Consider the following 26,607-nt stretch of genomic DNA (forward strand, 5'->3'; position numbering starts at 1 on the left):
TCGCCAGATCTGACCCCCAGCGACTTTTTTCTGTTCTCCGACCTCAAAAGAAAGCTCGCTGGAAAGAAATTTAGCACCAATGAAGAAGTAATCGCCGAAACTGAGGCCTATTTTGAAGCGAAAGTCAAATCGTACTACAAAAATGGTATCGAAAAGTTGTAAGACGCTATAATCGCTGTAACGCCCTCGAAAGCAACTATGTTGAATAATAAAATCGAATTTTGCCAAAAAAATGTGTTTTGTCAACGCAGACCGGGGACTTTTCAATTTGCCTGTTACGATACAGAAACTGAGGTACTAGTTCTGACATCACTGACCCTCTAATCTCGGCAAAAATAAAGCCACTTGCGCATCTGTCGACCACTCCTCTATCGAAGACGCTTCTTATCTTCAGACGTGTGTGTTGCAATCGTGATGCAATCACGAAACCGATGCTATGGATTTTTCCCACAATTTTTCACCGAAGGTTCAATTCGCCGAAAAGCCAATTATCATAAACTGAACGGAAATGTTTAACCGAACCAGTAAAAGTGCCCGTGCAACTTCTCACTCTCAAGCCGATAGAGTCCACCTTATCAAAAGACATGACACTGTCACAATACCTCCCGGTATCTAGATGAATTTTTGATCGAGTTCTCTCTCCCGGCCCTGTTAAACTTTCATGAAGTTATTAGTCGAGTACAAAGGATCAATATTTCCGACACTTCTTTATATACGTTAATTTCTTGAGGGTGCTATCCGTTCAGACTGCCGTGTTTGAATTAGGGGCTGTTTCCATAGACAACTGCGATCGTATCTGAATTACAGAGGTGAGGGAACCCTCGTTTATTGCTAATCAGCGGTTGGGAGAGGTTGTTTGGAAGGTTCCCGCGTTAAAAGAAAGGGGCAATATATGGAATAAATATTCGAAATATTCATTCATAACAAAAGGAATATTATATTGGGTGGAAAGTCGCTTAAAGATCTTATAAAATAAAACTTCTTAGTCATAAAATTGAAAACTAAAAAATAGGTATAATCCACAATTCAAGTACACAATTGTGTACTTTTAAGATAATTGAATTGTGTATTATACATATTTTTTCAGTTTTTAACCTGGAAGTTTTATTTATAGAGGCGACTCTCATTATTTTTCTGCCTGACTTTACACTGTTAGGTTCAGATTGATTCGCCCTGAATTCGCCATGTGAATGGTCGAATGCTTGGCCAATTTTAATAAAGAACTTAAATAAGATCTTTAAGCGAATTTCCACCCGATATATTATTCCTTTCATCCCGTTATAAAGTCGATAATTCTTTTCTTATACCTTATTCCTTCATAAGTTGATGAGTGTTGAGATCAGTATAAATTTTCGTCACGGTGTCTGTAATTTTTAGGGATTCATCAAGCCAAGTAACTTGACATTTTAACCAACTATTTGACTTGAAAATCAAGCTCGTGAAAAATTACATACTTGAGCTTGACTTGACTTGATTTGATAGATATTTAATGTTTGACTCGATATCAAGCTACTTGATATTACTTGAGCTTGATATGCACGCGTCGCACGGTATATATTTCTGCAATCTCGTGCGCGCTTAGACTAAATAAGGGGATTCCTCGAGCGCCGAGAGACTGAAGCATTGACCTGTGTGACTTTATTATTAGTTTCATCACATTTCTATGAAATCTATTGGTAGCTTTTGGTAGTTTCTGAAATACTATTCCAAACTTGACCAAAATGGCCACGGATTTTTCATCAACGGCAGCATCTACAGCTCCTGTTGAAAGATAATTTTTCAGAGCTGCTCTTACAGTTACAAACACCCGCAATATGTTAGGCGACAAATCTATAAGATGCTTCATGGATCTTAGATCCTGGATGGAAAATTATGAAATCAAACAATGCCTGGAGATTTCTCAATATTCAGAAACTTTATTCTTTTATTATTTTGTTATGAATTATAGTGATCTAATTTATGTTTCTATTTCAAAAAAGTTGATATTTTCGGTTCTTTCATAAAATAAGTTTAATGAATAAAAGTGTTTTTTGCGAGGTTCCTTCTCATTTCATCATTTTTTTATCGATGTGACCTGATATCATCAGATGCTGTAAAATCAAACAAATGTATCACACAAATCAAAGGATCCCAAATTAAATAAATTATAACCTACCCAGACCGTTGTTAAGACGTCAACGATGTAACATGAGTAAGACGAAATAAAAACAATTGAAATCATCAAGAAAATCACACTATAATAACGACATCTATGTTTAACAATTGAAATCAAAATAAAGCTTATCCACAATCAAATGTTCAAAAAAAGGGAACATGCGAAAACACATGAAATTAAAGAAAGAAAACCAGAATTTACCAGAATTTTTCTGAAATCATCAGTTCCGAATTTGGAATTCTCTATGTACCGAAAGTTTAAAAATTTTTTTACATACTGTTTCATCCAACTCAATAATCTCACATGGAAAACTATCAAAACTCAATTTCTCAAGATCCGAACAGCCTCCTATTTCATCAATCAACAAGGAAGAAAATACACGACTAGCCTCTCAAACAGATAAAATATCACACGATAAGATCCAATTAACGTTTTGTTCCTAGCACTCATAGATCTGTTCTTTCCTGCCACAACAACAAGAACGTCCAGATTAACCTCTACACCTTCTCTTAAGTGATACCACAGCATCCAGCAATAAATTTTTCTCCGGCGCTCTCTCCTAAGTTTTCAAGTGCTCTTTGCGCCTAATATCCATCAGCGTAGACTTCAAAAGACATCTTTATGATGGACAGGAACAGGCAAGATGATCGTGCTGTTCCCACACTTCTTATCTGTAGTGTTTTGATGGGATACCATCATCTTTTGTTTCACATACGCTCTTATTTATCTAGTTAATTTCTGGACCTGTTCGTCTGGATTCCTTGGAGGTTATTGAAAGGTGATACCCAAGAAGCAGTTATATTATTTCGATGGTATATTCATCCACCCATTCAATGAAGCTTCGGTATTAAAAGGGCATAATGTACAAAGAAGAAATGTCTACTTTCTGACGTATCCCATTGAGAACCTTGGTAAAGATGGCATTTTATTGAGCCGAGCTGGTCCCACAAAATACTGAGCATAACATTGGAACCGTGAATATCTAGTTTGGCCGTCGACGTGGAAGCATGGCCGGTATATCCCCATGATTTGCGCTTGGGATTAACGTATTAAACCCATTTTCGTCTTCAGTCACGATGCAATGCAGAAATTCCTTCCGTCTTTGCCTTCCAAGCAGCTGTTCAAAAGCAAACAAACGCCGTTCAACATCTCTCGGCTCCAATTTCCTTGTTTCTGAATCATTTCCATGACTTTCAGGCAATTTGAAATGAATTGTTGCGTCACTCCCAATGATCCTTCCAATTTTTGTTGCATTTGGCACGAATCTTGATCAAGTAATGCTTACAATTCCGAATCTTCGAAAACCTTCTCTCTTCCACCGCCATGCTGGTCTTCAACGTCAAAATTACTGTTCTTGAAGCCTTGAAAACACTGTCGACATGTTCTTTCACTAAAAGCGGCCTCATATTAGTTATTTGTGAGCATTTGATGAGTCTCAGCTGCAGATTTCTTCATATTAAAGCAGAAAATTAAAACCTCCTACAAATGACGAGAATTTAGCTTATAAGCTGATATGTTTAATCGAGAATAACTTTATGATCCAGACACAATTCGACTAATATTTTGATGACGTTCTGTTTACAAATACCCCAGCTTATTGTATGACATCTACGATCTCTTTATTTCGACTACTACTGACCGCTACAGCCATCTATTGCAAAACAGCTGAAGCAATGTTGCCTAACTTAAAACCTGGGTGAGTAAGCGCGCCAGTATTTTCAGACATTTTAGTCAAACCGAAAAAAAAATTGACAATTCAACAATACTACAATTTTCGAACTCTTTCAAAGCTTAACAGTAATACCAACTGTGTCTTATTGGTGCAAAAGAAATGCAAAGGAGCAATCAGCTTATTATCGTAAGTAATTGCACAAGTGCATCAAAATTACCGATAATTTTGCATGTCAGCGTGTTGTCATAAAAACTGCATGAGTTCATTTTCATTTTTCGGTGTCGGGCTCTTTCTCCAAAAATGAAAATGAACTCATGCAGTTTTTTAAAGAATCACGCTGGAATGCGAAATTATCCGGTCATTTTGATGCACGATTGTAATTCGGGGGAATATTTCCCGAATAAACTGTTACATACTCGTCAAACTGATATAGAATGTCATTGCCATAGATTCGAACTGTGTAAGATGCATAGAAACTAAGCATCTATGAACAGAACAATTATCGCAGTGCAGTTTCGCTTCCTACAATTCAATTATCGCTGTAATTTTCGATAATTGTTCTCCATATACATAGAATTTTTGACAGGAGGGAAATATTCGTTAATATAGCAACTAAAATGAATGCAAAGCTTGTGATGAGCGAAATTTCGTTTTTTCCATCCTGTTTCAATCAGGACATCAAGCTGGCCACTAAAACAACACCACAAAAACTCCCGACACACCAACTGCAAAAAAATTGAACTCTTTCCTGATCCACCCATGACAGATGTTAAAGGTCGAAATCTTCTCAATTTTTTTTGTCCATATCGTCACCCAGCAATTATCCTTACACCCAAACATCATCGAGTTACATTGCACATTGCCGTCTATTAGCGTCTTAACAATCAAGATTATCCATCTGCCATCGCGTAAAGTTATCAAACTGAAGAAGCGTGCCCTCTCTTTTGATAGACAGACAGATCGTAAAAGGTTCTTCCGCCTCTTTCCGGCTCCTGACAGTCCCATTTCCGGGACGAGGTCATATCCTCAGCCGGCTGCTCGTAGACTGGCACGAGAATCGTTTTTCAACACGTTAATTTGCGATATCTATCTAATAGGATTGAAGAAGTCGTTAGAACGATCATTACAACATTACAAGGTCTATCCACTTTCGATTTGGATAGGTTCAAAATGGTTTTTTCGTTGTTGGTAACAATGTCTGTATTTTACGAATTTTTAAAGATATTTGGCAACACGGGGCAACAAAAAAAAATATTTTTGTTGGTGCATGGGATTGTAGAGCAGATTTTAACTATATTTCGGACACTAAATCTGTACATGCAATCCGTTCTTCTCTATCACCTCAACTTTTTTAGATACATCAACTTATATACCAGAGTGGTTTTCATTCAGTAAATTCATTTCTCTATTTCTGAATCGTAATGAATTCATTACAGTTCTAAAAACGGTGCTGTAATGAACTCATTATAGCATCGTTTTCAGTTATATTTTTCGTTTTGTGGTTGTCTCTACTGACTTCCAATCCTATCACATTTCAACAAACGTCAATAATTGTCAATATAATATAATTTGTATATAGTGAAATGATTTGCAATTGTTCACAATTTCTTTTAATTCTGGTGGTGTTAAATCGATTTCGTCAGACATAATTCACGAATTTAATGCGTATTTGTAGATTATTTCATAATTCGAAACGTACGATTTATATTCCAATTCCGTAATCTGTCAATTTTCGAAACAGTTACACCAACTGCCAAGATACAATACAAAAGTCACTAGGATATATAATCTGAATTTTTCATTGAATTTCGACAATATTTCACAAAACTTGACTGAAATAGAGAAAATATCGTCTAAGGCTCGTTGCAGAAGGCAATTCCAACACTCTTGCGTTCGAATTTCGCATTCGTGTTGGAATAGGAGGCCATTCTGCAACTTGTTTTAGAATATACTATTTCGTTATTGATAGCAATGTCTGTATATTGCGTATTTTGAATGATACTTAACACAGGGCAAAAAAATATTTTTTTTTTTGATGCCTGGAATTGTAGAGCTGATTTCAACTATATTTCGGACGCCAAATCTGTACATGCAATCCGTTTTTCTCTATCATCTCTACTTTTTTAGATACATCAACTTATCTACCAATGTGATTTTCATTCAGTTTTCATTCATTTATGAGAGTTCTACAATTATTATATATTAATTAATGCAGGTACAATGGTTTTATTGTCAGTCTATAATTGAGTGAATTCCAGGGGAATCTATAAATAGTGCAACCATTGCCTATCAGGTACTTGAACTGTCCTTTTTAATCCCCGGTACTCGGGTAAGTAAGAGAAAAAATCATACTTTCACCGTTACATATGAAGTTGGGCTTAATGAAGCAATTTGTAAAGGATCTTGATAAGAATGGGTCATGTTTTTTCATATATAGGGATAAAAATGCATCAGTTCAGCACAGAAAAACTCAAAGCAGAGATATTTGACAGCCCACAAATAAGACAATTAATTAAGGATCCTGCCTTCACAAATTCAATGAATCAAGTTGAACGAGAAGATTGGACATCATTTGTTGCCGTTGTAGAAAATTTTCTAGGCAAACATAAAGCTCAAAACTATATTGAAATGGTGAACAAGATGCTTAATAGTTTCAAATAGTGCAATATGAGTATGAATATACATTATTTACACAGCCACTTAGACCGTTTTCCAGAAATTTTAGGAGACATGAGTGAGGAACAAGATGAAAGATTTCACCAAGATATTAAAGTTATGGAGGACCGCTACCAAGGAAGATGGGACATGCACATGATGGCAGGTTACTGCTGTAGTTCAAAAAAGGACTGTTTGAAAAACCTTCAAGAATATCGCTGAAAAGAAGCTTTCGAAGTGTTGAGTGACTATTTGATTTCTTCAATTTTTGTTTTGTTTGTGAGTACGACGTAATATTGTATTTTGAATAACTAAAATAAAAATTTCGTATATACTTTTGTATACTACACATACGGATTTGCGTTAAAATAATGTAACTAATATTTCTCTAAAATCTTAAAAATTCGGGCTTCAAGGTGAAAATGAATACGTTATTTGAATTCAGGACATCAAATTGATATAGAATCAGCTCAAAAAACCTCGACACCAAAACATCTGTCCCTCTGTGCTACTAATCATGCAAATAGAAATGAGGAGAAAATCATTTGGAACATTACTTCTATAAATTCAATGTTCATAGAAAAGAGAGTCTTTGAATTAAAAAAAATTCTTAATATTCTCAAACACTGAAACGTATCATTCTGATTGCTCAACCCATAATAAATTACATCTCGAGAGATCAACATCCTTCAATAAAACCGTGGACTCACGATCAGACCCCTTAGTTACACCACATGCGAAAACAGTTACTCACTTTGCAATAGCTGGAATCTCAACATTTCAAAAAACAATATCCGATTCAAATACGCGGCCACCTTCGGACTAATCGAATACGTACAAACCACTGACCAATATTGCCGAACATTGTCTATGAAAGACATTCGGAAGTTACTAATAACCCGATAATTCCTCAATATAAATCACTGGCAAAGATATGAAAACATGTATTAATGAGTAATTGCAGATAATGCCGGCAAAAAGACCATCGAAATAATAAAAGAGGTGCGTTTCTATCAGCTTTGCATTATTACACGCAGACAATGAGACTCTGTGAAAAGGCTAGCGTTTTCCTCATTCTTATTCTTATCGCCAGATACAGTCTCGGTCACTTTCTGTGAGCTCCAGTTTTCCGGGTTTGAGATAAGGAATCGTTGTGCGAGAAATCTCGAGAAAATTCCATCAGTGCGTTTCGGAGATCACAGAAAAGGAATATAAATATACTGCTATATACATAATACTTCAATATATTTCGGGTGTCACATAGACTAATAAACATGGATAGAGGGAGTATACGCAATTTTTACATGTCCCCAACATGGCTAGATTACGTTGTCGGATTGTGATATATTTTCAAATCCACAATTTTACAATATCGTTATGAATGTATATTATATTGAATGAAATATATTTATTTGAGTGATTCCCGATTAAATATGCAAATTTGAATATTTGGAATCTGATATTTTTCCTAATTGTCGAATTCATAATAAGCAGAATATTTATTATTTTCTGTATCAACCTGCTGCAATCCAAGGTTTGGCAACTTTTGCTCTCCTAGTGTCATCGGTTGTTTCACGTCGTTTGGCGCGCTTGAAGTTTGTTTTCTGAATTTCTGATATATTCAGGTATTTATTTCAATATATTTTAAGTTAATATGAAACGTTGATTCACTATGGGACATAAGAAGTGCGTTCTTTGTGGAGAAACTCGCGAATCGAGTGAAATATCGTATCACTGATATGTTTTCATTTCCGCGCGCTTCATGTCAAATTTGATAGTTCATGTTGGGGACAAAATTTGCCTACTGAAAATGACATATGCTCCTTCTATCTACGTATATTACTCTTAGGGGTGTCCCAATCCCAAATTCTTTGTCTAGAGAGGGTATCTCAGAATCTCTTTGAGCTAGACAAAAATGGACTGCACATTTTTGGGCTCGATTTTTGAGAGGATTTATTTGGTGGAAACCCTAACCTTATACCTCATTCAACCATTTTCAAGCTAAAAGCGAAAATTGCAAAATTGCGTGGAATAAAATGTTCTCATCACTTCCTCATTATTTGTGCTATAAACATGGAAGAAAAACATTCTACAAGCAATATTTTCAGTAGAATCCATTGGTGTAATCATTTGTTTTTTATTGCAATTAGTTTTGAAGTTATTATGCACACTTATGGTTTTTTCAATGTGAACCATACTAATTTCTATAACTAATGAAATCATTTTTTTTCCTTTCTCAAAAATATATGACATGACATATAAATTTCTAATGAAACTATAAAAATCATCAAAAGTTTCAGTTTCATGCTGCCTATTAACCAAGTGCCTATCTATGATGATCAGTAAACTACAGATAATTGAAATATTCGTTAAAATTCAAATCAAATATTGGTGTTCCACATGGAACTGTTTTGGGTCTAATTATATTTATGTATGAGTTTGATTTCAATCACTATTGTTAACGAATAAAAGAAAAATTGCCTTCGATAACCACAATACCACCTCTATACGAAACTCAATGAAATTAGCGTTTTGGGCAGTTCAATATCAGTTCCATCTGTCTCTGTTTTATGGCATATTCCTCGTAATCCCTCAACAAACACCCCGATATCAATCTAGTCACTGAAACAAGATATCCTTTGCGGTTTCCTTCGGCATAATGACTCTCAAAAGTTGTAAAACAAGGTTCTGACCAGGACCGCCAAAGGAAGAAACTCCCACACGTGTGGTGGTGGCTTAACACCAGGGTGTTAAGAGGTAATTGGAGATATCGGTGTTAAAAATCATTCCCAATTGGTTTTTCGATCATAAACCAGAAATTTCATTAATACCTTAGGTAGTTCGGCGTTTTTGTTTCCTCATATGTTTGGGGTTTTTAGGGTTTCTCACAGAGATAAAGGGATTTGTGTGCTTGGTGATTTAGGAAAATGTGCAGATTTGATCGTCTGTTTTAATGGTTTCATTTACACCGAGGATATTGGAACTGGAATTTTAATTTTGATGTAATATTTAAATTAGTGTCTGAATATTCATAAAACAGAGAGTAATTAAGTTGTAGTACTCACATAGTCTTTATAAGTATTTAACGAAACGTTTAGTAGGTTATGCAACTTTAATAATCGACGTCAATAGAGGTGAAAGAGTTCAACTGCAGTCTAGGATTTCAAGTAGAAATAAACATCATACTTTTAATACATATTTTATGTTTAATCGGAATGATCTCGTGTTTTTTTTTCATTTCTCCAGAAAATTTCAATCAAGTGCGTTTCAAACTAGGGACTTTCAAAGGTAAATTTCACTACATCTTTTTCCTACTTGTACATTTTTCAATGTTGGGGCAACATTTTGATGAAGAGAAGGTTTCAAATACGTGTTAATTAAAAATTCTTCAAATTGAATGATTTTATTCAAATATTCATCTGAATTTATTCATTATTTCAACGAAGATGAGGTAAATGTAGATATTACACCGAAATTATGTCATTTAGGCATAGGGATCATTACATAAAAAATATTCAGTATTTTTTGAGAATTTCAGAAGTCAAAAAATATATAGAGTGATCGATTTGAAATAACAAAGTTCATTATTATAACGGTAAGAAGAAAAATCTGACAACAATGTAAATACTACCAGAATATTTTTAGTTAGTACCAACCTTCAAACGATACGTGTCAAAATTTGACAGCCGTCTGACCATAAGTTAGTGAGTTATTGCATTGTGAGTGTAACTACTTTTGTTATTTTGAAAGAGGTGAAAAAAAAAGAATTTCGTGTGCTGATAAAATATTGCTTTTTGAAGGGCAAAAATACAGTTGGAGCAAAATCTTTGCTTAATGAAGAGTTTCCGGGGTCTGCACCCGAAAATTCAACCATCATTGATTGGTATGCTAAGTTTAAACGTCATGAAATGAGCACCGAAGACGACGAACGTAGTGTACGCCCAAAAGAGGATGTCACCAACGAAAAAATCAAAAAGTTCACAGAATAATTTTGAATGACCGTAAAGTGAAGTTGATCGCGATAGCAGACATTGTGAAGATATCATTTGAATGTGTACATCATATCATTCAAGAATATTTGTACATGAAAAAGCTGTGTGCAAAATGGGTGCCGCGCGAGCTCACAATCGATCGAAAGCAACAATGTGTAAATGATTCTGAGCATTGTTTGAAGCTGTTTAGGTACAATAAACCTGAATTTTAGCGTCGATATGTGACAATGGATGAAACATGTCTCCATCATTTAACTCCGGAGTCCAATCGACAGTCAGCTGAGTGGACTGCACACGATGAACCGAATCCAAAGTGTGGAAAAACACAAGTGTAAACTGTCAAGGTAATGGCATCAGTATTCTGGGATGCGCAAGGTATAATATTCATTGATTACCTCCAACAGGGCCAGACCATCAACAGCTATTATTATATAGCGTTGGATGATTTAAAGCATGAAATAGTTGAAAAACGGCTCCATTTGAAGAAAAAAAAAGGTGCTGTTTCATCAAGACAATGCGCCGTGTTACAAATCAATGAAAACAATGACAAAATTGCATGAATTGGGCTTCGAATAGCTTCTGCATCCACTGTATTCGCCAGATCTGACCCCCAGCGACTTTTTCCTTCTCTCAGACCTCAAAATAAAGCTCGTCGAAAGAAATTTAGCGCAAATGAAGAAGAAATCGCTGAAACTGAGGCCTATTTTGAAGCGAAAGACAAATCGTACTACAAAAATGGTATCGAAAAGTTGGAAGATCGCAATAATCGCTGTATCGCCCTCGAAGGCAACTATGTTGAATAATAAAATGGAATGTTGCCAAAAAAATGTGTTTTACTATTGTTGACCGGGGACTTTTCAATTGGCCTGTTGTGCTGCCTCTATCTATGTTTGTTACTCTGAGGTTGAAATGAATAAATTAATTATGAATTTTGGTACTTATTCACCCAATCTGTAGCGAATATTAATAAAGATTCAATAAACTGATATAATCATCACAAAAAGGTAGGACTCAAAAAAACACCCTGTATCTCGAAAACAAATGGTTTGCGGGTGCATATTTATACGACTTGTTTTTCCTAAAATTATCCAAGGAATCTGAATTTTAAATTCCATCAAGTAAGGACCGAATCCACTAAATTCTACAGGGTGTCCTATTGTCTTCCGGCTCATCGCCAACAATTTTCCCGCATAATCATCGACGCGTCGAAAGTCGAAAGAGCACAGATAACACGAAGGGACAACAATGTCATATTGCCTAATTTCAACCGTAAATCGTATGGAAGCTCAGCGACGCATATAAAGTCATCTACGTTCCCCACTTTTGACACGGGTACGTTCCGATTGTGTTCACAGAAAGGCCAGGTGTTTCCCCTGAATGGAGATGTGAGATAACCTCGAACTATCAGCCCCTCCGTGCTTGTTGTCAGATTTGTACAACATAATATACGGCTTATGATGATGTCTGACGCGATGTGCTTCCACTCTGTATTTATGCACGGTTGAAATGGTTGCAAAAAAGCCAATGAAAATAAATGATGTTTCTTTGTCTACTTTTTGGTCGCATTGTGGTGTTGATACATTCGTGTCGATCTTTATCTATGCTCCCCTTGTTTCGAAATAGATTTGATGCTTTGGATGTACATTATATGCGATCTGGGTTTTCTGTGGCTGACAAGTGCGGATTTCACAGAATCGTGTTTTTTTCTGGCCCACAAAATGTTATACTTATGACCTATGAATTTTTTCGGGCGTTACTAGTTTAGGGTTGCCATACGTCCCGGTACGCCGGGACATGTCCCGGTTTGGACCATTGAGTCCCCGTGTCCCGGTCAGTTATTAAATTGTCCCGGTCAAATAATTTGACCGTTATGAAATTCAGATTTTCTTACATTGGGAAGTTAAAAAAAAATTTCTTTTATGGGATCTGAACGGATTCCAGTATCATAAAGCTGAGAAGCTGTTATCTACTGCTGCTCAAACATAATTTTTCAAAAACTTTAGGATTGAAAATAAAATGGGACACATAGCAAAATAAATTGTCCTATACAATCCCTTTATTTTGTATTAAATCCTAAGAGGATCTTAATATTTCCATATAAAATATTTTCGCTGTCAGCGCGGATAACAAAAACTTACTTTGAAGTAAAAAGGCGAGTTTTTTTTTATTAAAAGAGATTTTGTCCAAAGAAATCGAAGCTATAGGTTGTTCATCGCACATACTTCAAAATACTGCTTCCACTTCCGCCGATATGGTGTCAATATCTGTGCAGTCTATTGGTCTTAAAATTTTCAAATATTTTTCGATATTTTCTGTAAGCGTCGAACGATGAAAAGTTTTCATGAGTATGCAGAAACAACTTACAGCAATGCACTTCCTTTTTCTAGAATTAGTTGGCTTTCACTACTTCTAGCTATTGAATGCTTGCTGAAGCTATGGGTGCCATTGAAAAAAAATTTCGTAGCTGAAAAAAGGGCCTCAAGAGCTATAACCGATTTTTTGATGACTCTTCAATAGAATTTTGTACTGCATTTCTACACAGTCGAGCATTGACAAACCATTTGAAATGATGGAAAAATCATTAATTACTCAAACTAAAAATTAATTGAGAATATAATAAGAAAGAGTTCAATGGAAGATTATTAAATAAATATTTTGGGAACCAAACAAGTCAAGTCTATAACAAACTAAAGAATGCGATGAATACAATGCATTAAGTTAAATTTGACAATGAAGTCACCGATTTTTCACAACATCTCGAATATAGTGGACAATGACAAAATTCAATATATTTTCATGAACGGTTTCGAATGATGTTCCTTAATGAAATGAAGTACAAGGAACTGTTGGATATTTGAATGAAAATTGCTTTATGCTTGAAGATTCCGTTTATGAAGAATTTATGTACCTATTTCAATTCTTTTATTAACGCAGAAATGTCAGATGTGTGGCAAAATGTGCCAGTATATTTTCGCAATGTCATGTGGAACGGATGTTTCCTTTTCTATAAGATATTAGGAATGGTAAGAACGAAAGGCATCAAATGCAGTTAGCACAGTGGAGAGTATATATAAGACAAAAAATACTTGAAAAAGCCACAAGTCCTGAAACACCATAAATGGCTATACATGGGCAGAGAAAAATGGCACCGAGGGTCAAGCCTCAAAAAAAAAAGTTACCTACCTACTTGTTGTACTTGTTGTGACTTCATCTTGTTTTTATTACTATTTGAAATTGTTTTTGTTCTTTATAAATTATTTCAGTGGATATGTCTGATTGGGGAATGTGTTATAATTCAACAACCATGTGAAAAAAGTTAATAATCCTAGAAACACCGGATTTTTTTTAAATGAATACCTCTCACTTTTTGCGTGGTATTTTCACCTATTTCTATGCCACTTGTGACTTGTCCCGGTCGATGTTCCAACATTTATGGCAGCCCTATACTAGTTGGAAGTTGATTTTAATTAAGGTAGTTGATTAAAGTTGAGTTTGTTTTCCCCAAAATCACATTTATATTCAATACATATGTCTCTACAGGTTGTCTTTGAGTTGGAGGTAAAAATGAAAATAATAAATTCCTCCGATCAATTCAAGGAAAAAAGTCCTATCGAACATGGTTTCGAAAACACTTTGTTTTCGAGATAGAGGGTGTGAGAGTTTGTTTTTTTTTCAATTTTTCACCTTCACTTTTAGGGATTCATCAAGCCAAGTAGCTTGACATTTTAACCATCTACTTGACTTGAAAATCAAGCTCGTGAAAAATTACATACTTGAGCTTGACTTGACTTGATTTTAGATATTTATCGCTTGACTTGACTTGATTTTAGATATTTATTGCTTAACTTGATATCAAGCTACTTAATATTAATTGAGCTTGATATACACGCGTCGCACGGCATATATTTCTGCAATCTCGTGCGCGCTTAGACTAAATAAGGGAATTCCTCGAGCGCCGAGAAACTGAAGCATTCACTAGTGTTACTTTATTAGTAGTTTCCTTACATTCGTATGAAATATATTGATAGATTTTGGTAGTTTCAGAAATATCTTTCCTAACTTGGCCAAAATGGCCAAGGATCTTTCCTTAACGCCAGCCTATTCAGCTCCTGTTGAAATACGATTTTACAGAGCTGCCCTTACAGTTACAAAAACCCGCAATAGGTTAGGCGACAAATCTATAATATACCTCATGTGTCTTAGATCCTGGATGGAAAATTATGAAATCAAACAAAGCCTGGAGGTTCTCCATAGTAAGAAACTTTTTTTTTATTATTCTTCATTTTGTTATGATTTTTAGTGATTTAATTCATGTTTCTATTTCAAAAAGTTGGTATTTTCGGTTCTTTCATACAACAAAATTAATATATTAAAGTGTTTTTTGCAAGGTTTATTTTCATTTCATCATTTTTTATTGATGTGACAATACATAATAAAACTAATAAAAATCAAGTAACTTGATATGATTGAAGTACTTGATGAATAAATATTTGACTTGACTTGAACCTGACTTGATTTCAAGTCAAGCTTGAAAATCAAACCAAGACGTGAATTCCTATCAAGAATACATGTACTCCAACGTTTTCTAACTTTTCAGTACCTTTTCTGTAGAAAGTTTCATTTTTGATTTCCAAAAAGTCTTACAAATACTCAAACACTACTCACATACAAATGGCAAGTAATACCTTCAAATCAGTACCTATACAAATAGGAGCAGCAACAACATCTACCTCGATTCTATACAAATCGAAAGCAACTAACCCTAAAATGTATGAAAATTGTAGGATAAGTAAAATTCAACATTGAAAAGGAATCTAATTGGGGGTATACTGCAGGTAGAAAATATCTAACAATAATTAAACTGCATAAAAAAAATAATAATGAGATTAACTCATATCATTATATAATGTCAACACTGATAAATAAAGACACTGACATTGTGTAGCAAACCTAATTAAGCCCACTATAAATTGAGTGATCGGGGCATTGTTTGTACTCTCGCCTACTCCTGTTTTTTCATTAACTCCCTGACCTTCCACCCCCACTCCTTTCCATAAACCACCCCCTCCCTACTCCGGACAGTTGAGTCATTCCAGCCATCTGACAATCTCAATTAAATTGTGGGCTGCTTCCGAAAATTAAATATGTGACAGATAATTGGCCGTATCTTCGGCTAATTTTAATTAGTAGGAAGTTCGCGGATGTCGTTCTGACTTAATTAAGGACTCAAGAGATTTGGAGCGCCTTATGTCTTCCCTCTTCGATGTCTTAATGTCTTCATCGTGAGTATTTAGTAACTGCTAAGTGTCTCGATTAGTTGACGACTTCACTTTACGATGGTGCTAAATTTCGGGTATTTTAATTTGAGCAGAGGAAATGGTGCTAATTGGATTAATTGTATACGGGAGGTTCTTTGGTGATTATGTAATTAGAAGTGTTTGGGAAGATGTGTTTTATATTTTAGAGTTTGCGAGTTTGGTGTCATTGAATATATGTATATTTCGGGACAATTACAATATTCATATTTCAGGTAATAGTAGATTATACCAAGATGAAGTTCCAGGTTACAATATGCCTAGGAAAATCGACTTAAGGCTGGTCATGTTCGTTGCAATAGTTTGCTCTTCAAATGGACTTTCAAGCCCGCTATGTGAGTGTGGTGAAGAATAAACCATCGACCACTTTGTGAATCGTTGTCCAATTTATAAATTTCATGGTGGTTTCCGAGCTTTCCATTCAGTTTTAGATTTTTCTTGTTCTTTTCTCAATAATTATAATATATATTACACCAACTTTTGGGGAAAAGGAAGAAGTTCAAAATAAGAGGAAATAAGAGATATCTCGAATAATTCTAAGAAAAAAATTCCTATAAACTCGGGCCCACAAGTGCTTTGTTAACGATATACAGGGTGTTTCTTTTAGTCCAACTTTTTTGTGATGATTATATCAGTTTATCGAATCCTTATTAATCTTCTCCAGATATTGGGTTGATCAGTATCAAAACTAACTGATGGAATGGGAAGGAATCTTGCATAGAACACTTATATTTATTGAACTTATTCTATAAAAGAACCGAAAATATCAATTTTCTTGAAATATGAACATAAACTAAATCATTACAAATCATGACAAAATTAAAAAAAATAAAGTTTCTTGATATTGAGAAACCTCCAGGCTCTGTTCGATATCATAATTTTCCATCCAGAATCTAAGATACATGAGGCATATTATAGATTTGTCGCCTAACCTATTGCGGGTTTTTGTAACTGTAAGAGCAGCTCTGAAAAATTGTCTCGCAACAGGAGCTGAAGATGCGGGTGTTGATGAAAAATCCTTGGCCATTTTGGCCAAGTTAGGAAAGATATTTCTGAAACTACTAAAATCTACCAATAGATTTAATAGAAATGTGAGAAAACTACTACTAAAGTCACACTGGAAAATGCTTCAGTCTCTCAGTGCTCGAGATTGCAGAAATATCAAGTAATATCAATTAGCTTGATATCGAGTCAAGCAATAAATATCTAAAATCAAGTCAAGTCAAGCCCAAGTATGTAATATTTCATGAGCTTGATTTTCAAGTCAAGTAGATGATTAAAATGTCAAGCTTCTTGGCTTAATGAATCCTTGCAGAAAAGGTACTGACAAGTAAGAGAAGGTTACTATGTTGATGAATTAAGTCAAATTGAAAAAAGGGCCAAAATTCATTCAACATAAGTTACTAAATAAAAATGCCCTCTCAAAAAACTCATCCTCACTCTACCACTTTTGCTCCAACAAATCAAATGGTAAATAATAATATCAGACAGATAAACTCCTGCTGCATAAACCATAGAGCTTTACACATATTTTCTCCTCGTCATCAACAATATGCACCCTGATGTTCCAACACCATCACCACTCTACTCCCTGCTGATTAATCGAAAACTGAACGATCATAGATAAAACCCCTAAGTGCCTTCTGTTTGTACATTGGAGCAACAGATAGCTTGTCTCCCTCATCCATAAGTCGTTATAACTTGAGTGGAGTCGCTCTTTATGGTGTATCCAAAGATGCTTTCAGAGATTGATGATCATTAGGCTCGATAAACCGAAAAGACTGCACATAAACGTTGATAGAATGGGTCTTATATCTCTATGGTTATATTCAGTACATTCTCTGGAAAACACGTCAACGATTCATTCTATGCAACTTGATTCAAAGAAAACAATGAGAGCGACAGATCAAATTCTATGTACATTCACAATACTTCATGTTGACATCGCTAAATCACCGAACCTCAAATTCTGACTTAACCTATCACTGTCATCGAAATGGCGTCCGACCTATACAAAAGACTGAACAGAATAAGAAGAAAACCATTCTTATTGGCAGCCAACCTCTTCTTCGTATCGACCATATTGATGCTCTTCTACGAAGTGACAGTGATCGGCAGACAAAAGTTCCAAGACATCATAGAAGAAGCAGTGACCAAGCCGAGGGCAGTAGTTAAAGGTATGCACCCAACTTTGGAGTACTACTACCGCCGAAAACCCTTCTTTGGGTGCCTTTACACCAAGGAGCTGATTGCCTATGATAGAATCAACGATGACTACTGTGATTGTGCAGATGGTACGGATGAACCGGGTACTAACGCTTGTAGTGACTACTTTTTTTTTTGTGACGTGGAGAACGAAGATGAGCACTTTCATGTGGAGCACGTCATCTTGTCCAGTAGAGTGAATGATGGTGTTTGTGATTGTTGTGATGGTTCTGATGAGTATTCGTATAGGTTGTTTAATTATTCTATGACGCCAGCTTTGGTGAAATGTCCTTTTAAGTGTTGAAATGGATTTGTTATTTTTATTTGAGAAAATTAAACCACTTGTGCACCTAATTTGTTTTGGCATCCAGTCTAGCATCTCAAATATTTACCGATAGAACAGATGGATCATTTTACAAAACCATATTGAGTCATTGAAAAAGAAGTGTTCAGTGTTACTAGGGATTCATCAAGCCAAGTAGCTTGACATTTTAACCAACTACTTGACTTGAAAATCAAGCTCGTGAAATATTACATACTTGAGCTTGACTAGATGTTAGATATTTATTGCTTGACTTGATATCAAGCTACTTGATATTACTTGAGCTTGATACGCACGCATCGCACGGCATATATTTCTGCAATCTCGTGCGCGCTTAGACTAAATAAGGGGATTCCTCGAGCGCCGATAGACTGAAGCATTCGCCAGTTTAACTTTATTAGTAGTTTTTCTCACATTTCTATGTAATCTATTGGTAGAATTGGGTAGTTACAGAAATATTTTTCCAAACTTCGCCAAAAAGGCCAAGGATTTTTATCAACCCCAGCATCTTCAGCTCTTGTTGGAAGACAATTTCCCAGAGCTGCTCTTACAGTTACAAAAACTCGCAATTGGTTAGGACGTTAGGTGATAAGTCTATAAGATGCTACATGTGTCTTAGATCCTGGATGGAAAATTATGAACTCAAACAAATCCTGGAGGTTTCTCAATATTAAGAAACTTTATTTTCATTATTTTTCCTTTTTTATGATTTCTAGTGATTTAAATTTATGTTTCTATTTCAAAAAAGTTGAAATTTTCGGTTCTTTTATGCAATAAGTTTAATAAATGGAAGTGTTTTTTGCAAGGTTCCTTCTCATTTCCTCATTTTTTTATTGATGTGACATTACACAATAAATCTGGTAAAAATCAAGTAGCTTGATATGATTCAAGTAGGTACTAGATAAATAATATTTGACTTGAGATTGAAAAACTATTACTTGACTTGAAATCAAGTCAAGCTCAAGCCAAGTATCTTGAAAATTGAGCGAAGCCGTGAATCTTTAAGTGTTACACCCCTAGAGAATAATTTCTTCAACTCAACTTCAGTCAAGTCAATTACTCACTTGAAAATTTCGAATCAATCAAACATAAACGAATACGAAAGCTCTTCCTCAAAGACAAGAAGACAATAAGAAACCTCCAATCCCACCCCAACAAATTGAATCATTCAGCAATGCTCTTGCATTGTTCTCTCACCGACAGACATCGATCTACGTCACACTGCAGAAATACGCAGAACCTCGAAAGGACCCCTGAGGCTTCTAAATACGCAGTCAGATAATTGAAATTCGATTGTTGTTGCTTCCTCTCGAGAAGATCGCGAATTCAAAGTCATTTTGTGGACACAATTTAGAAACTAGGTCGGTTCTTTGTCCTCCTTATAATTGGAGACGGTTGCTATGATTCTGTGGGTGAAAAGATCTAATCATCGGAGGAGGCTTTGACTTGGAAGGTTTCCTGTTATCAATTTAATCAATTATTGTGCGAAGATTGCAAGCTTTTGCGTCTGTTGTGTATCCATCCTCACGGTGACGTTAAAGGTGATTCATTAACATATAATTTCAACCAGGTGCGTCTCAACCTGGGGGTTCGAAGGTGAATTTCACAAAACTTTTTCGTAGCGAGTAGGTATATTTTTTAGTACGAAACAAATGGTTTTCAAAATGTTGTCTCAGAATTTGAAAAGATGAAGATGCAGTAGAGTACGTTCTTGAAAACTTCTTATATCTCGAAATCTGATAATCGAATCAGATCAGTCGAATCATACTGATGGGTCTTCCAATGAGAAGTTTTGAATCTGTCATATTTTAACGTTTGCCTAGCAAAAACCACGCCACTACTAATAATGAAATTATACACACATTGAATCAGTGAAATTGTTAAAATTCACTATAAAAAGTGACAGTTTTTCACTCACAGTTTGCAAAACTAAAGCAATTTTGAGTCGTCATCAAGCATCTTCTCAGCCGACAATAGTCAAACTAGCGAAAAATTTCAAGTCAAGCTCCAGTCAAGTAGTAGTTTTTCAATCTGAAGTCAAGTATTTATTCATCAAGTACTTGAATCATATCAAGCTACTTGATTTTTAGCAGTTTTATTGTGTAGTGTCACATCAATAAAAACTTGATGATATGAGAAGGAACCTTGGAAAAAACATTTTTATTCATTGAACTTATTGTATGAAAGAATCTAAAATATCAACTTTTTGGAAATAGAAACATAAATTGAATCACTATAAAACAGAACAAAATAAAAAATAATTCTTGATAATGAGAAACCTCCAGGCTTCGTTTGATTTCATAATTTTCCATCCAGGATCTAAGACACATGAGGCATCTTATAGATTTGTCGCCTAACCTATTGCGGGTATTTGTAACAGTAAGAGCAGCTCTGGAAAATTGTCTTTCAACAGGAACTGAAGATGCTGGCGTCGATAAAAATCCTCGGCCATTTTGGCCAAGTTTGGAAAGATATTTCTGAAACTACCAAAATCTACCAATAGATTTCATAGAAACGTGAGAAAACTACTAATAAAGTCACACTGGCGAATGCTTCAGTCTCTCGGCGCTCGAGAAATCCCCTTATTTAGTCTAAGCACGCACGAGATTGCAGAAATATATACCGTGCGACGCGTGCATATCAAGCTCAAGTAATATCAAGTAGCTTGATATCAAGTCAAGCAATAAATATCTAAAATCAAGTCAAGCTCAAGTATGTAATTTTTCACTAGCTTGATTTTCAAGTGAAGCAGTTGATTAAAATGTCAAGCATTGATGAATCCCTATACCCACCGGGCGTAAGTAGCAGACAACCAGTCTCCAATTTGTTTAAGAACCCAACAAAATCAAATTAAAAAAAATCCGTACCAATCCCCCCACCAAATTAAGCCAAGCCGATTAAGCCCCGGTTGATTTGATGGCCTTCGTGTCCTCGCCAGGATTATCAACTAAACACTTCTCCCTATCATAGCATGCCACCAAATTCGCCCTCTACCGGATTACGGGAAGAACACCGCCAATATACCACAGAGGCCAGATCTGAAAATTATCAGGTTCTGTTGGGCGAAATAGATATTGAATTAGTGGAAATTGCTGCCCGTCCGGATTGAACCCAGTCTACGTAATTAGTTCCTCAAGTCGCCAACGAGAGTTTCGCACGCGATCACGTGAGCCGCGCACATCCGGCCATAGATGGCTCTAACTTGTACCTCGTGCAAATAATGCTCTCTCTAGTTACGTTATAAGACGGGGGGTGAGTTTTGGATGTATATGCACTTGTGAAATCCGAGGTTCGTGATGGGAGATAGTTAGGTTAGTTTTATGGCGGTTGTAGGTGGATCGCCACTTGACCCCATGTTGAGTTGGATGGGTTTTAACGAGGTTGGAAGTTTCGAGGGGGTTATTTGTTCTTTTTTTTTCGATTGTATGAACTAGGGCTGGGACTTTTTCGCCTTTTTGTATTCGAATATTCATCCATAAAATTAGTCGATTATTCGAATAATTCATTCAAACAAATATTCATGCTTGATTATTCATGAGTAGTCATGAATATTCAACTATTCGTTGATTGTTCTGTGATTATTCAATGATTATTCAGTGATTATTCAATGATTATTCAATGATTATTCAGTGATTATTCAATGAATATTCAGTCAATATTCAGTGATTAAACTCATGTTTTAATGAACCAATAAAATCCGAGCGTTTTGATGAGTGAATATACCCTTTGCGACGTGGTATAATCGTTTTGGTGTTTTGCCTCTCGCCATATACGCTCTATTAGTGTGACGTCACACACCGCCATTTTTGGTTCTTCTGTCAGTGTTCGGAATCCAAACAAATAAATTGTCATTCAAATTAGTACGGTCTCGTTGAAGGAATTGGCTTATTTTCATAAATGTCTAGAAATAGCAATGCATACGGAATAGGAAGGCAAGGTTACATTTTCGAATGTAGAATCTTATATTATTATTATTAAAACTCTTTATTGGTAAATTCATATGTTAGAATCTTATATTCCATTTTTATATTCTTTCATTGATGAAATCCAAATTTTATTAATTTTTCTTTGGCTGAATTCCTTTTTCTACTACTATCAAATGAATAATTTTAATTCAATTGTATCCATCAATTTCAATATTATGTAATTTCCAGTAATTTTAATATTAATGAAACGATTTGTCCGTAGTGAATCACAAAACCTTGTTTTAATCATTCCTGAATAGTGAGTCAAGTAATCATTCAAACTTTCATTCGTAACTTCATAAATATCCAACTACTCACTGAATAGAAAACTATTCACTGAATAATCAGTGAATACTCAACTATTCACTGATTATTCAGTAAATACTCGACTATTCACTGATTATTCATGAATCGAAAAGTAGTGAATATTCATGATTATTCGAATAATGCAAAATGCAATTATTCGAATAATTATTTAATGATTATTCGAATATTCAAATCATTCATTCATGATTCCCAGCCCTAGTATGAACTCTTATAATGTGAAGGGGGGGTTTTTTAGATGCATGGGAAGATTCGATGGTTGTTGTCTATGGTTTGTCTAGTTTGACGGTTAAGAATATTAAACTGTGTTGACATTTCGGTTCAGTAAGGTTTGGGCTTAGAGTAATATACATAGATATAGGCATTACCTATACGCAATATTTGCACCAAACCCCTTCTAGAGAAAATTTTCCAAAGGACCTCCTAGATGAAGAGAATCATCTACCAAGTTCAGCCATGTTTCAGCGCTCTTTCACCTTTAATGCGGTGAAATTGCATAATGAGATGCTGATTTCATGTGGAGGTTCTTCTTTGAACTCATCGAGACAAGAATTGAAGAATGTTTTATTTTCGAGCCAGTTGCAGATTTTGTAGATAAGTTTCATTTTTGGTGATATTCATGATGTATATTATTTATGTTGTATTTCCTTTCATTAATTTTAATTTTTGTTTTTTTCTTTATTTGTATTTTGTTGGGGGTTGAGTGGAGTAGCCTTGGCTAGACTTCGTCCCTAGAATTTGCCAAATGAAGACACTATTATTATTATTATTAAGTTACTTATTGCTCTGCGAATATGCAAAAAACAAATCGAAATCCATCGCGACTAAACAAACACGTGAATTTTCAAACGTACCAACGCTACTGCACTCCAATCGAGCAATTACAGCAGCAGCATTGTCTGGACACACAATCGACACTACCAACGTCCAAACTGGCTAAACGCGTCATCGAACTTGCATCGGACATGTATCGATTTCCAAAGCGTGCATTTCCGCCATTACAACTTGTAAATTCGCAAAGGTGAATCAACGCCCCTCAAACGAATCATTGTTCGCCAACACAACAGCCCAAAATCGAATACATCACACATGTTCGGCCGCTCAAAGCTTTACGTTGGCGGCACTGTTGTCACGAACAGGGCCGCCAACCGTGGCCGCACAAAGCGCGAAGTTGGCTGTGCATATAGTCGTCATTCAACTATCGACCAATGGTCACTTCATAACTTTGAATCGACTGTCACATTGTCGAAACTTTATTCAGCGCTAGATATGGCAAAATTGGGTTTATCACTGGACTTGACGTTACGCTTCGGCTGAATGGGGGGGTTTGGGGAACGCGTTTTGCATTCGAGCAGCCCACTGCGCGAAATGTATACACGGAATTTCTATTTATGGTCTGTGTGTCGCTTGAATTCCAGAACGTACAATGGACTTCCGATGGAGGTCAGTTGTATGGAGGGGGAAGGAGAGGGGGGAGTTGTTCTGTTCGGACGTATTCAAATTGGGGTTGTAGAGAGGTTGCTGAGGGGGTAAATGAAGATCTTCGATTTTGAGAGGGGTTTGGTCTTGAGGTCTAATATGATTTTTTATAAAGGTGATGGTTAATCCTTGATTATTAGATGTACAACTTTGCTTCTGTCGTTTTGGCTGTAGCGGTGAGTGGTATTCCAAATAATGAATCGTAGATGTCATACAATGAGCTAAGTTGACAGGTCAACTGAAAAGTCCCCGGTCTACCATAGTAAAACACATTTTTTTGGCAAAATTCCATTTTATTATTCAACATAGATGCCTTCGTGGGCGATACAGCGATTATAGCGATCTTCCAACTTTTCGATACCATTTTTGTAGTACGATTTGTCTTTCGCTTCAAAATAGGCCTCAGTTTCGGCGATTTATTCTTCATTGGCGCTAAATTTTTTTCCAGCGAGCTTTCTTCTGAGGTATGAGAACAGGAAAAAGTCGCTGGGGGCGACATACATAGGAACATAATAATTAACATATATTGCGTAACATATACAGCTCCTACTGGGCGGACTTGTGTGTGTTGAGCTCAATCTTCCATTTCTGCAACCACTTCGACAGGGAATCTAGGTGATTCTTCAACTTTTTGGAGGCTAATGTTGGGTCTATATGTGAGATTAGTATTGGTGTCTATTCTGCAAATGATGCCATGATAGACAGGTCAGTTTGTGGAATATCTGAGGTGAATTTCAAATAGAGTATTGGTCCGAGTACGCTACCCTGGGGAACACCAGAGCTTATGTCCTGTTTCTATTTAATTCACTATTGCATGTTCAATTTGAAATTCGAACTGATAATCTGGTATATATCATATCGTAGGAGTTGTTTCTTCTGATCCTTTCAGGAGGATTTTCTCAAATAGTTTAGGTATGAGAGGTTTTGTTTTACGAGTTATTGCCTGATTAATAAAAAAGTGATGTCCAACAGCCAACATCATCTGTATGTGTCAAATTTTCCACAAAAATTCTACTGCAGTAATATCACAATAATAAAAGTTTTCCTGAATTGCGGTAGACTCGAAATTACAATAAATTCAAAAATATTTCTGAAAATAATTCATATCTCTTTCTTGTCCATATCTGACCAATTTAATAATTTCAACTTTTATCAAAGTGAAATTATAGAGAATATGAAATGATTAGACAGAAGTCGTATCTGCGGTCAGAATCGACAATGAATATTCATTCCAACCACTTTATCTTTATACATATCTGATTGCCTTTTGTACACACGAGATGGCAGCGGTAGGCCTTACAAGAAAATCGCAGCTGACAGGACCGTATTTCATATTTTTACACTAAATTCGACAGATGAGGCATTTTATAGATTTGTCACCTAACCTATTGCGGGTTTTTGTAACTGTAAGAGCAGCTCTGGAAATTTGTTTTTCAACAGGAGCTGAAGATGCTGGCGTTGATAAAAAATCCTTGGCCAAGTTTGGAAACATATTTCTGAAACTACCAAAATCTACCAATAGATTTCATAGAAGTAGCTTCAAGTAGCATGATATCAAGTCGAGCAATAAATATCTAAAATCAAGTCAAGTCAATCCCAAGTATGTAATTTTTCACGAGCTTGATTTTCGAGTCAACTAGTTGGTTAAAATGTCAATCTATACTTGGCTTGATGAATCCCTAATGAAAACCCAGAAGATATTTCAGTCAATTCCAATTCCACTAATACTCTAGGCATAATCATAGACAATTGTACGTATCAACTACAGTTCTTTATTTGATTTGTCTTATTTTCTCTTCTCAATTTTTTAAAAATGAAATCTTTCATTAAGGAGACATCAATAAGTAAATAAACAGTTAGACGTATTAGAATATATTCGCTGAATATCAAGGAAAAAAACCGACAATAATCAAAGAGGAAATACAGTTCGATCTTAATGGATTTCCCTCTGACTTTTCATATCATCTTCAGTTAGATGATCTGGAGCAAATTAACGAGGAAACCCTTCTATCAAACTGTTTTCTGTCTGGAACTCTCATCTAAGACCGAATTAAATGAAATCGAACTCAGTGTGGCACCTTCAGAAACACTTAACCCCATCCACATCAGAACAACCATTAAATCTGCCATATAATCAATATTATTGGCCCTAGAACAGAACCCTGAAGAACACCCAAGCCCTAAAAATTCACAAAAAGCGTGAATATCGGCGTCGGCGATTGGGACACATCAATACCTCCAAGACAAGACAATTTTCTAGGAGGTATTGGGCAGAGCCGTCCCTATGCGGGGTGGACGAGGTGACTCTTAAATCACGTGACACGCCACCGGACAATCTTATCGGCGACACGGAGGACAATATGACGGAACTGGCGTGCGATGGCCACATCGCGTGTTCTACGACAGACCTGGAATTCTCTCCAAGAGTTGGCGGTGAAGTTCATTCGTTCCTCTTGTGCTTTTAGCGCCTGGAGGTGTTGTGTGATATATACAACAATGGGGATGTGGGAAGGGTGAAAATCT

At 35.8% G+C, this 26,607-nt stretch overlaps 1 protein-coding gene across 2 annotated transcripts in view; it reads right to left on the reverse strand.

The window, feature by feature from the left end:
- Nucleotides 1–26,607, reverse strand: part of LOC123682261 (transcription factor hamlet-like) — a 131,582-nt gene that overhangs the window by 89,563 nt on the left and 15,412 nt on the right. Inside the window, exon 1 of one of the 2 annotated variants that reach the window (XM_045620797.1) lies at nt 7,237–7,333. The exons of the other annotated variant lie outside the window; for it this stretch is intronic. Within the exon in view, the coding sequence (XP_045476753.1) occupies nt 7,237–7,261 (25 nt within the window). The 5' untranslated portion in view covers nt 7,262–7,333. Of the gene's footprint in view, nt 1–7,236; nt 7,334–26,607 lie in introns of those variants that run through there. 2 annotated transcript variants of the gene reach the window in all.

The sequence above is a fragment of the Harmonia axyridis genome, chromosome 6 (assembly GCF_914767665.1).
Source record: "Harmonia axyridis chromosome 6, icHarAxyr1.1, whole genome shotgun sequence".
Lineage (NCBI taxonomy): Eukaryota > Metazoa > Arthropoda > Insecta > Coleoptera > Coccinellidae > Harmonia > Harmonia axyridis.